This window comes from Glossina fuscipes, unplaced genomic scaffold (genome assembly GCF_014805625.2).
Source record: "Glossina fuscipes isolate IAEA_lab_2018 unplaced genomic scaffold, Yale_Gfus_2 3, whole genome shotgun sequence".
Taxonomy (NCBI): Eukaryota; Metazoa; Arthropoda; class Insecta; order Diptera; family Glossinidae; genus Glossina; species Glossina fuscipes.
The window spans coordinates 15,578,076-15,590,612 of record NW_023998417.1 but is presented as its reverse complement, the minus strand read 5'-3'; the positions used below and the strand labels follow the sequence as shown (position 1 = coordinate 15,590,612).

The window sequence follows — 12,537 nt, the reverse complement described above, 5'->3', positions numbered from 1 at the left end:
TGATCTTCGCACGATTAATCGATGAAAATGAAAAATTAATGAATAATTCGCTTATTAAAGAGTTAACAAACTGTAAATCAGAATAATTTAGACAAACACACATAAACAGGTACAGTTTTTATATTGGGAATCAAGAGTATAAATATGATTCATGTACGCGTAGTCTTTGATGCACATACCGTAGGCTGTATAGCTTATGTTCTTTTTTTTATTCTTCATTTGTTTTTTCTATTCAGCGTTATAACAAATTACTTTGTTGTTTCACTGGCCATGGCGGATATGCTGGTCGCGTTATGCGCCATGACATTCAACGCATCCGTAGAGTTATCTGGCGGCAAATGGATGTTCGGACCATTCATGTGTAATGTGTACAATAGTCTTGATGTTTACTTTTCTACAGCGAGCATTTTGCATTTGTGTTGCATTTCAGTGGACAGGTAAGATGTCAGTACACATAAATATCCCAAAACGTTGCTAACGTAATGACCAGCATTACACAGTACAGATAAATACACACATTGTCCATTCACCGAATACACCGATTTACCGTAACTTATGTCAATATTATAACTATAAGCATGTACGAACATGCTGCTAAACTGATGCTTGTTACCAGCTTGTTTTCTTTCTATTATTCGTAGTATGGAAATATATATGTAGACAAATAAAATATATTTGTATACATAAATTTTGCATCACCGTTTATGGTACGATTTTGATTTGTTTTCTTTGCCAGAGTATATAAATTATATTTTTAACGTGAATATTAGTACTAAACTATTAAAATAATTATGGGATCAGATAAAACCAACATTGATTTGCTATTCTTCACGGTGGTGCAATTTAACTGCTTATGGATTTTGGATTTACTGTAAAAAGTTTTAATAAACTTTTCCTTTTGCATGCATGTGCGTTCGCAGGTATTACGCCATTGTCCGGCCGCTAGAATATCCATTGTATATGACTCATAAGACTGTATGCTTTATGTTGGCGAATGTTTGGTTCCTGCCCGCCTTAATCTCATTTACACCAATATTCTTGGGTTGGTATACGACTGTCGAACATTTAAAGGAAATCTCTTTGCATCCTGATCAATGTTCTTTTGTGGTCAATAAGGCTTACGCTCTGATATCGAGCTCTGTTAGTTTCTGGATACCGGGTATTGTAATGGTCGTGATGTATTGGCGCATTTACAAGTAAGCTACAGTAGTACTTACGAATTCTTTGAAAACATATAGAGAAATTCATTGCTCTCACAGAGAAGCAGTACGCCAGCGAAAGGCTCTCAGTCGCACCAGTTCAAATATTTTGTTAAATAGCGTTCAAATGGGTCCGACGCCACAACCAACAAATGTTAATTATCTACATCCTAATGATTGTGAATTGAATTTGACAATAGGGAGAGAGGAGACTCATAGCGCGATAAGCAATTACGAAGTAAGATTATTTTTCTGTTAGAAGAAATGCATTCAATATTTTTTCTACCAATAAATGCGAAACGCGAACATAGGATATTCTGCCTCAAACTGATGATGATGACAAGGATGAATATGATGAACTGCGCGTTCCTTCGCCGCCACCTCGTAGATTAAGTCGCAGCAGCATTGATTTACGCGATCTTGAACAAGAACGTTACGAAAAGGTTACTCATACTGACAGTGCACCATCCATGATGACTTTACATTACGCTGCACAACAATCGCAGCAGCAGCAGCAGCAACAACAGTTGTTACGAATTCCTGGTAAAGAATCATCTACCACCACAGTTAGTCCGCAAATTTGGTCAGATGCCTTGGATAACTTACCTCCATTAATCACAATGTCGGATGGTGTAAACTCAAAGGTCTTCAAGTTAACATCCTCACCGAGCAGTTCAGTCACAAACTCACCATCGAGACAGGGTATTATGCAAACATTAAACGGTTGTGATATAAAACAACACCACATATTTTGTGCTAGCAGTGATGATAGTGAAACCAACGATTACTTTTACGACAGTGTAAGCAAAGTGAACCAGGCACCGGCAACATTTCTGCCCATAGCCGAGGATAACAGGGAATTAAAACGACTCATCGAAGATAACTATTTATTTTACAAAAGGCAAACGTTAAGCAGCACGATGAGCGTACCTTCCAATCAGATGGCCAATGGTCGAATCGCCGCCCTAAGTGAAACAGACTTCGTAAGCTTGAAAAATGGCAAAAATGATTCAATAAAGAAAACAATCGCATTGAGCGATTCTGAATTTCTAAAAGCCTGCAATGAACTGAAAGTCAAGAAAAAGCAACTGCAGATTTTAAAGCAATGTTCAGTTAAGGCAGAAAAGAGCTTTAACCTGAAAACCTTGCTAGCGAGAACCAAACGTTCCAGTGCAGAATGTTTTTCTTTGGAGAAAAAACGCAACCAGGCGAACTCAGAGGAAATACGTAGCAGTCGTATGCAATTATTCACTCGTGTACGCAATCGCAAGTTGTCTCAAAGTTACAATGGACACTTGCGTGAACGCAAAGTTGAAATCAGTTGTCGAAAGCAAAGTGATAACGATTCCGAAATATACCTACCGCCTTCCTTCAGCGAGAGTCAAGCATCCAGCAGTCGTTACAATACGCCTGACATATTAATGGATATCAATATTGCAAACGAATTATCCGAAACAATACCCAGGGATGCTAAAATTCTATCTCTACCATCGCCATATCATAACGGTACAGTTCACTTAATAGATTTAGACGCTAATACTATAGAAGAGGTCGGCGCAGATGACATATTGTTTGTGAAAAATGACTCTCCCTTCGTTCCTGCCACACCTCCACCCTCCTTATCACCATGTTCTCTAATTGACACCTCAATTCCCGAAATTTTAAAAGCAGAACCATTAGCTCCCATTCAAAATTCAGAGGTTAAGGGTAAACTAAACGCTGTCGCTTCCAATTCAGAATTGGCTGAAATATTTCGTTCATTAAGTTTTCCTATAAGCGCAGAACAAATATCACAACGCAGCGAGAAGTCATCGAAGTACGACGTATCAGTGAACAACCATAAAGTGGCTACAAAACAGCGCATGAGCACTTTAAGTGATCAAATTCTGATAAATAAAAATAGTTCCAACTTCTTAATGTCTCCCCCTATAACACCAAATTTCAATTCGACCATTAATCTGCCCACCAACAAATCACCCGGAATTCCACAAATCCATGCGTCGCAAAGCAATACCGTGAATATATATTTTCTCTCACCGCCGGCTGGTGTTAGTATAGCAAAGACACCAATTTGTTCCAATACTTTGTTCAACAATCAATTCGTCAGTGATGCCTCGGCCACGCTAGATGTTGTAACCGCATTAACTATACCCCAGCAACAGCAAACATTAACAAAAAAAAACATTTCTCCTAAACCGGAAATCATATTAGACTCTACTTTATCACCCACATCATTGCAAAGCGCTTGTGCGGGTACCGGTAGTTTTATGGTGGGAGAAGATAAGGACTTTTCAGCACCGTCACCGTTCAAAAGATATGATAGTGTACCAGAAGCCATAGTAACTACCAATCTCTCTGCAAGCAGAAAACGTACATCTTTGCTCGCTGGTTACGAAGGTATACAAACAGTACAAAAACGTCATGCGTCTGTGGTTACTTACGATGTAAACGTTATCAATTTTTCTCAAGATAATAATGGCGACAGCCACAATTACATACCGATGGGACGTGTATCCACCAGTTCAGCAAGTAAGTAGAGACTACAGCGTCTTTATCTATACATTCGATATCTTAAAAGTCATTTAAAAGGTTGACAGTAACAATTACTAATGCTTTAAGTTAAGTTGTTGTTTGTGCGGATTACAAATGCATATATATTATGCCCATGTATGTACTCATCCATTAAGAAACATTATTAAAGTGGATAAGGATATGAAAAAGGCATTAAATGCTTATTGTATGGATTGTAAACTAAAGCTATTTTTCTGGCTATGGGAGTGTGTGTTTTTTTGTATGTATAGTGAATGCACGTGTATGCTAAATTAGCTCTTGTAAAATAGTTCTTGTTATGGTTTATGTATCGATTAACTTCCGAGAAAGCATAGGATAGCCTAACAAAGGGTGAAACTAAGCCCACTTATCTAAAGTTTCATATGTAATCATTACGGCACACAATTCAGAGTCCAATTTACAAAAGTCCAACCATATGTCTGAGTCTGGTATTCGGCATTAGATTTCATTCCACAATTTTGTGTTCAAGATTAGTTTCGAAAAGAGAAGAAAGAAGAAGTGCAATTACATCTTACAAACACTTTAATATCGCAAGTTTTTTTTTTGGTCAAGATCGGGTCATGCCTTTTATATTTATATATACTGTGGTGGTGCAGTTCAAACCAAATATTAATAACTGCAAGTAAAATGCGAATAAATTTCAACATAAACTTGAATATTTCATTGAATCGAATCATATAATGACTATTTATCCTAACGTTATATGAAATGCATGCCAAATCTCCTACCTGTGAAATGTTTTCAGATAATCGACCATTCATGTATATCGTATGCAATCGATTTTTTTTTTTTTTTTGTTTCGAAACCTTTGTGTAAATATTTTGTCCTAATTAATTTCTTTGTACATATATGCATATTTTTTCCAATCACCATGAATAATTTGAATCAAAATAAAAACCGAATATCCACGACATATAAATAATAAACGCTCGTCCTTGCAACTCCGCGCCATTAACTCGTAAATATCTAAAAAAAACAAAAAAAAAAAAAAATGCCTAAATTAAACCTACAAATGTCAAATGTTAGAATTCGATCCAGACTTTTCAAATAAATCATCGTTGAAAAGACGTGGAGGCATTTGTATATTTGTCGATGAGGAAGAAATTGAGCAAATGATTGAGCAGAATACGGCTGCTGGGCAAGGTAACAAAACAATAACATTCAGTGCCAACACATCGTTCAAAGGTAAAACGAAAGCGAACAAGTGCTGCTATTGTGGTTCTGATTTGCAAATGCAAATTCGTAATGAAGGCATCAACAACAACGAAAGCAGTAGCAAAGGAGGAGAACGTGACAAGCAAATGGATAGGGAACATCGCCAGCAATCAAAGTTAAAGATTTTTCATAGCAGTCGTTGGCTAAGCAAAAACCGGAAGCAAAGCTTCACTGGATGTAAATGTGGTGCTGCTACCGGTGAGTTTTCTTTGTTTGCTCGAAGAGATTTAGTTAGACGACATGTCACATGCTTGCCACATAGTTACATACATACTAGCATATGCAAATACTCTCACACAAATACCTATATCGAATATATTCACATCAATAACTTTTTAGAATGCAGTTGCAGAGCAATCATGAAAAATCAAAAACAAATAGTCGATAGTATAGCAAGAAGATGCAATTTAATAAGAGAAATATATTGATGGACTTGAAAATTTCCCAGCATTCTTGTCAAAAGCAAAAAGGTTTACCGTTGTTTACTAATGCACCAAGAAATAGGAATAAGTAATTTCTACAAAAAAATTGGAAAAATGTTTCGCAAAAATTTTACATTTTTTATTCTTTTCTTTTCTTTTATAAATAAAAACTACTTAAGTGTGAAATCCATTGCATTTTTCTAACAGACTAATATTTTACTTCTCGCTATCTTCACATTCCTAAGGAAAGTGTTTCTTTCTTTCGTAAAAACTTGTGCTTAGAAATGAATAAACAAGCATAACACCGAGCGAGAGAGACAGAAAGGAAAAAGCCTGCCTGCTCTTGAAAACCGAGATATAATGTTTTGTTAGCCACGTCCGTAGCGTAATATAAATAATTTTTTTGCCTCTTCTTCGACGTAAATCCTTAAATTTTGAGCGCAATACTGTTTACTAATTCTCTTCACCCAGTATACGTTTAAGCTTTTAATTTAATCGTTCCGTAATTTTGAAGACGTGCCTCACAAAAAAGTGCACATGTAAGAGCTACGGGCTACTCAAGTGAAGCACAATTATTTAAATATGTGCAGCATATAATCCCCATCTATACACAATTACTTATCCGATATATGTCCACATATTCAATTTTAATACAACTTTCTGTTTTTTTTTTCATGTCACTTCATTAAACGTATTGTACACGTCCTGGAAAACTTATATACTTTTATATGCCTTACAAAAGCACTTGTGCATGTATGCTTATGATAATGAACATTAGCTGCCGGGAAAGAAACGCTTGTACACACACAATATAGATGCATGTTACAAAAATACCGTTTTATAGATGATTTTCATTCTCTCTCTTATTTAATATTGTTTCATCAAATTAACAATTGCTTTTAAACTCACATTCAACTATTCCCCTCCTTTATTTTTGTTCATAAAACAAAATCAAGTTCCATGCATTTGTTTGCTATTATCAGTTCTTTCCTCTGCAGTTACGCTTTCCAGTACAAAGTCCCCTGAAACATTGAAAAAATGCTTTCAAATATTTAGTGCTGGTGTGTGAGTAGTTTTACTTTTCCAATTACTTTTCAATTACTCATCGCCCCAAACCACTTGCTTGCAAATACTTTTAAACCAATCTCAAATTTTACCGGTTGTACTGATTTCGTAACTTTCTCGATTTTGTTTACGCTAAACGCGGTGGCACATAACAATAATATATATACTTTTTGTATTTTTCTGAATATATTTCGTTCTCCAAAAGGGAGTAAGAATCGCTTTAGAACTTTATCATCTAAAGAGTTCTTCCTTTATCAGAAAAAAAAAAAAGCGTAGAGCTTCTGTTAAACTGTAAACTATAACAATTTCCCTTTAAATTCCCTGCTTTTATACCATATAAATAATTTGAAACGAATAAAATGTAAGTTGAAGTAGAAATTACCAAAATATCTCTTACCTGATATTAATTGCGATGCGAGGCGTAAATCCCTTTTACCCCTTCTGCCTTTTTCAAAGAAACTTAGTTCGACTTGTTTTATTTCTTTTGCACGACTTAAAAAGGGTCTGCCTGATGCTACAACTTTAAAAAAATCTTCATAGGGTTCTACAACTGACATACTGATTACTCATTTTTATACACCACAGTCAAAGCAGCTGAGGTTACGGCTTCCACTTATATTCACATTCTTGACATTCGTCTTAATTAAAACTCATATTTTTTAAAAACTTAAAAACACCACACATCGGTAAAAATGGCCACTAAATGCCTTACACTCACAATTCCTTATTTGTTTTTGTGAGAAAATGCCGACAATTACACTCGCGAAGTTTCGTTGGAAGCCATTATATTTTCATCCTAAAACCGTAAAAATCTTTTTGCTATATAAAAGCTTAGTTTTCATAAGAACGGCGTTATATGAGAGAGGGATTCGAAAAATACCGAAACAGTATAACTCAACGATTTTTTTCCGAAAATTTTTCTGAACAAGGTGTTATTAGGAGAACCGTAACAAATATGGTCCGCCCCAAACGGCAAATATCTCTTAGAAACCTATACGACAGTGCATGGACAGACAAACAAGCAAGGGGGTATACGGGAAATTGTTCTGAACCGATCGGTATAATAGAAGGTGGCTTTATTTCAAGTCCCACCATCCAGTGTGCTTCAGCACAACTAGCGCAGGAAGCGTCATATTGTTGCGTAAAAACAATATGACGTAGTCTCCTTTCAGAAACTTTCTCTTTGCATTCATCGGCCACCTTTCCTGGGCTTTAACTTACGTATCCTCAAGTTATATTTTTTAATTCGTTTTTACAGATATAGATGGCTTTGCTTTCCGAATGGGTCTTTCACTTTAACGCTGAAGTTGCTTTGCCGATTTTCATTAATTTACTTAACACTGTGTAGCACACATCGAGTCAACAGGCAACAATGCCTGTTTTTCGCAATTTCAATTTTATACGAATATTCTTTAGAAAGAATTTCACCAATTCGCGAAAGCTTTTTTTAAAACGTGATTTAGCAAATAACTATATTTCACAACTAAAACGTTCGCAAACAGTGCTGCTAAGTATCAAATTTTTACATTCGGAATGGCGATTCTTGTATTCTTCTTTTGCTCTGAAAGCGTATGACTTGTAGGAAAGAAATGCTTTTTATATTTTACATCATTCGTAAAACCGTTTCCAAATCGATTAAACTTCATGCGTGCGTCTGTCTCTCTGGTGTCTGTGAATGTATTCTTGTCTTCAAAGAGTAACTCGAAAATTTTGAGATATATTGATGAAATTGGAGGCATTGAAGAAGAACATTGTTGGAAATGTTGGATTGCTATCACTGCCGTTGCACATGTAACGACATATTGCAAAAATATTTTTTTAAATGAAGAAAATTGCCATCTTTCTTGCAATATTTCTCAGCAAAAATCGATAGAAAATTACACTTTGACATACTAAATTAACATGAATAGAGTGGATCCGCTTTTTAAAACTTTTGGGATGTCATCCAATATAAAATGGGAAAAATAAGCCTTCATATGGCAACCAAATTTAACTTTCTCTGCTTTATGGTGAAAACATGTCCAAAATAGTGACTTGACACATGCTGCACAAGCTGCGATACATTATGGAATATGTATAAATTAAATTTTCTGAATTTTTGAATGTACCTCCTTATCCTTGCAAATCCATCCACATTTAAAACCATATTCATATTCTTATTCAAATAACTTATCACAATGTGAATGTATTTCATTTTACAATTTTTATGTAATTAATTTTTAATGGAAATGCCTTGCTTTTTCACTCCTGCATAAATTCGTGAATCTGTTCCTATCCGCAAGCACACGTCTATGTGTTTGGCATAAAAATATCAAATAATTATTCAAAGCATTTTTAAGAACTCGCAATCAATTTAGCACCGTTTCATATTTGTATTTGTAAATACAAAGCAAAAGAAGAAGAACATAAAATAACCGTTGTTAGCGGAACGATATGTCTATGAGCGAATATTGTATAGTATCTCAAAACACATTTGATTTCGAAATTTTTTTAGGTGGCTCAATACGACCCAACAAGGGCTGGAAAGCTGAACATAAAGCCGCTCGTACTTTGGGCATTATAATGGGCGTATTTCTTCTATGTTGGCTGCCGTTTTTTCTTTGGTAAGTGTAGAGACGTTTATAAATGTAATCTATTTTATTCAGCTTAGGGTAGCTTGCATCATCTATCATTATCTACCAACGTTACTAGTAGCAGTAAGTCGAAAAGCCTTTTAAGAGACAAGTTCACGTTTACAGACTTCATCAACGAAAAAGATCTATGTATATATATGTATATCCTCCTTTCATACGTCATCAGAGTCGGGTTAGAAAAAAGTCTTCTTTTATATGATAAAAAAGATTCGAAAAAATGTCGCATAATATGGTATGGATAAGGCACAGTACGAATTAACCGTGTTAAGCGGGGGGATGTCTGCACATGATATTTGTCATAAGACCGTATGCCCATCTAATGAAACTGTGTGTATAAAAATTTTCCCCTTTCACAGGTACGTGATTACGTCATTGTGCGGACCGGCTTGTCCTTGCCCGGATGTTGTTGTCGCGGTACTCTTTTGGATTGGTTACTTTAATTCCACTTTAAATCCGCTCATTTATGCTCATTTCAATCGGGATTTTCGTGACGCTTTCCGCAATACCTTGGAATGTGTATTACCCTGGTTGGAAAAACGCAACCCCTACAATGCGTACTATGTTTAGCATAAGTATTCAAGTAAAAACATTAAATTTCTAGTGAATATTAATTAAAGAATAACGAGAAAACGACGGCAACTAAACCTGTGTATGATATGAACGGACGACGCGTTTATTTATGTGAAAATCTGTATTATTTAAGCTATTTATGTGATAAGTATAAAAAGTGGTAAGAGAAAAATTTGTATAAAATCATTTAAGAAATAAGAAAAACGATCTAAAAGTAAATTAAGTGTACGGTGGAATGGGCGACCTAAATTATTAAATGGAAAAAAGGAAACTAGTTTTTTAAAGCAGTTAAACTTTTCGGTTTTTGGTATAGGTTTAAACACTTTATTGACCTTGACATTTTTTTGTTTGATTTCAAATAACACTAATCCTGTAGTAAAGGCTTATATTGTAAGACTTGCAATAATAATAAGTAATAATATAATTATATAGCAATAATTAATTATAATAATAAAGAAAATAGTATTCGAGCATTAGTAGTTTACATCATCGCGTAGCCAATATTTTCGTCTTTGCCAAAACAGCGGGCGTGGGCTTCATTAGCGTCGACTCATCCCTTCGCTAACATATATTTTGTAATTATGCGGCAAAGCAAAATAGGAAAAAATGCAAACAAATATCAAAAATAAAATCCTGCCTTCTATTCGCAAAGACACGAAAGCTTATTGCATATGCAATGCAGTGTGTGTGTGTGTGTGTGTGTGTGTGAGGGTGTGTGTGTATAGCTGGAAGACACAAAAGTGCAGCGCTTATATTTTACAAAATTGTGCATCTTAAAGTTCCTTTAACATCTATCCGGACAACGTACTCTCAACTCTATATCAAGGGTACACCATCACCAGGAATAGCTACACATGCCACTTCCCAGAATACAACACATTTGAAATCAGAGAGATACACAGCAAAGTCAGGAGCAATTCGGTAAAATATTCGATAATTATCTTAAAGTGATCTTAAAATTGAATCAAACCCGTTTTTACAAAAACTTAGCTCGTCGAATAATACCGTCACTGCAAGCTATATATACTGTATTATCGTTGCCACAACACAAACAATTTACACAACTCCCAAGATCAATTTCACCAAGCGCTTTTGGTTTCTCTTCATCCAAGTCCGTCCATCCCTTAACTTTATTATCATAACCTCCGGAATATAAAAATTTTTCATCGCCACATAAGGCATTAACGATCATTTCGTGGCAGTCCTTGAAAATGCAAAGATGGCGCCATTTATATCGAGTTAAGATTTATGGAGGTATTTGTACTTACCGGCAGTTGCCAGGCAATAGAAAATCTTTCGGCCAAGAGATTTTTAACTAATGTCAAACCCTTTCCCGTTCGATCTGGATAGGCAAGATACTTGTGTCGATCGGTTAACACAGGACCGAGCAAACACAACGGTGATTTTCCATCCAACACTGCTCGTGTTACATATTTACCAGATTTACCAGGAAGCAATTCTGAAACGACAACATCCCAATCTCTAACGGTATAAATCCAACCCTTTTCAGCGGCCAAAGATTTCACTTCTTCCACTAAATTATACTTCAGAAGCATTTTATCGTCTTGCCAATTAGTTACAAGACCTTTTTCATCCCCAATGTAAAGAGTATCACCTTCGCAGCACATGGCTTCTATTGCGTCGTCGCAGAGCAAGAGCTCTTCAACCTTATCATAAGGAGGTTGCATAAATTTTACCGAACCATCACAGCTGCTCGAGTAAAGTTTGCCGGAACTATTAACTGTCAAAGCATAAAGGTAAGCTTCGTGGGCATCAACCGATCGAATTAGATTTAGATCATTATCCCAAATCTTAGAAAATATATATATATATATGTAATATACATAAAAAATTAACAAATAAAAAATTGAATGCAGGTTTAAAGCTACATATTTCACAGAGGGTTGATTTGAATACTTTAAATGCAATTGAAAGTTAACAGACAACAATAGCAGACAATAGGAATAAATCGCAACTCCACACTGACAACACTAACAACCTCTTTCCATTGCAGCAAGATTGTCCAAATTTAATATTATTGCGCCTTTGCTGAAAATAACTTTTTTCTGTGACTTCCCGATAAGTTTAACAACAAAGGGGTGGGTAATATTTTTCTCTTAGTGCATATGCAAAGAGAAAAAATTTTAAAAAGAAAGAAAGAAAGTTTCGAACGGAAAACAGTTAAGTAAAGAAGTGCAAGGTATGTTCGAACCCCCTTTGTAGAACCTCAGATACTTATTGCGCCCACCGTTCGTTTGTTTTGGATAAACGATTTTAATGACGCTTTTTAAAGCGATTACAGCAGTCGTGGAACCGATAAATAGAATCTTACGTTAAATCAATACAAATAGATGTGGGAGTGTTGGTGCATGTTCTTCTATAGTACCGTAGAGTATTCTCTTTGCCAAGATGTAGACAGACTACAATTTTCTCTTAACCAAAAAGATTAATTAAATAATAATTGCAATTTATCAAATTTGTTGCCTTCCCTTTTCCGTTATGGAAATGACAAGTTACGTAAGTTCAAAGGGGGATCACGGTTCAACAAACAAAAGATCAAACAAAAAACTTGTATGACATGCTCGTATAGCAAACGTGTCCTAATGCACAAGTTTTAATTTTAGCACTAACTTTAATTTTTCCATCTATTCCACCAGAAAACACATGACCTTTGTGGTATGTTAAAACTGTAGCATCTCCGACGTGCTTTTCCGCTGACACTTTTTCAATGGAAGGCATATTCAGCTCTTTCCACTTATTTCTCTACTTTTTTTTATAATTTTTGGATTTTATTAACATAAATTTTCTAGATAAAGATTCCGTCAATGCGCTCTTCTCCCAAGATATGAACAAAATAAACTA

General features: G+C 35.3%; 2 protein-coding genes across 6 annotated transcripts in view; one reads left to right on the top strand and one right to left on the bottom strand.

Moving 5' to 3' along the window:
• Positions 1–10,054, top strand: part of LOC119634614 (octopamine receptor beta-3R) — a 33,068-nt gene extending 23,014 nt beyond the window's left edge. For 3 of the 5 annotated variants that reach the window (XM_038028868.1, XM_038028866.1, XM_038028867.1), the window contains exons 3-9: positions 237–437; positions 921–1,196; positions 1,260–1,437; positions 1,511–3,728; positions 4,797–5,183; positions 8,967–9,075; positions 9,462–10,054. In XM_038028868.1, coding sequence (XP_037884796.1) covers positions 237–437; positions 921–1,196; positions 1,260–1,437; positions 1,511–3,728; positions 4,797–5,183; positions 8,967–9,075; positions 9,462–9,672 — 3,580 coding nt within the window. In that variant the 3' untranslated portion in view covers positions 9,673–10,054. The remainder of the gene's footprint in view (positions 1–236; positions 438–920; positions 1,197–1,259; positions 1,438–1,510; positions 3,729–4,796; positions 5,184–8,966; positions 9,076–9,461) is intronic. The other 2 variants (XM_038028869.1, XM_038028870.1) reach the window with 2 other exon arrangements.
• Positions 10,055–10,206: 152 nt separating this feature from the next.
• On the bottom strand, positions 10,207–12,466 carry LOC119634619. Its single transcript, XM_038028875.1, has 3 exons — positions 12,307–12,466; positions 10,944–11,486; positions 10,207–10,879 (listed from the first exon to the last, which is right to left on the bottom strand). The coding sequence occupies exons 1-3, from the start codon at positions 12,412–12,414 to the stop codon at positions 10,652–10,654; spliced, it is 879 nt and encodes a 292-aa protein (XP_037884803.1). The 5' UTR covers positions 12,415–12,466; the 3' UTR covers positions 10,207–10,651.
• Positions 12,467–12,537: the final 71 nt, after the last annotated feature.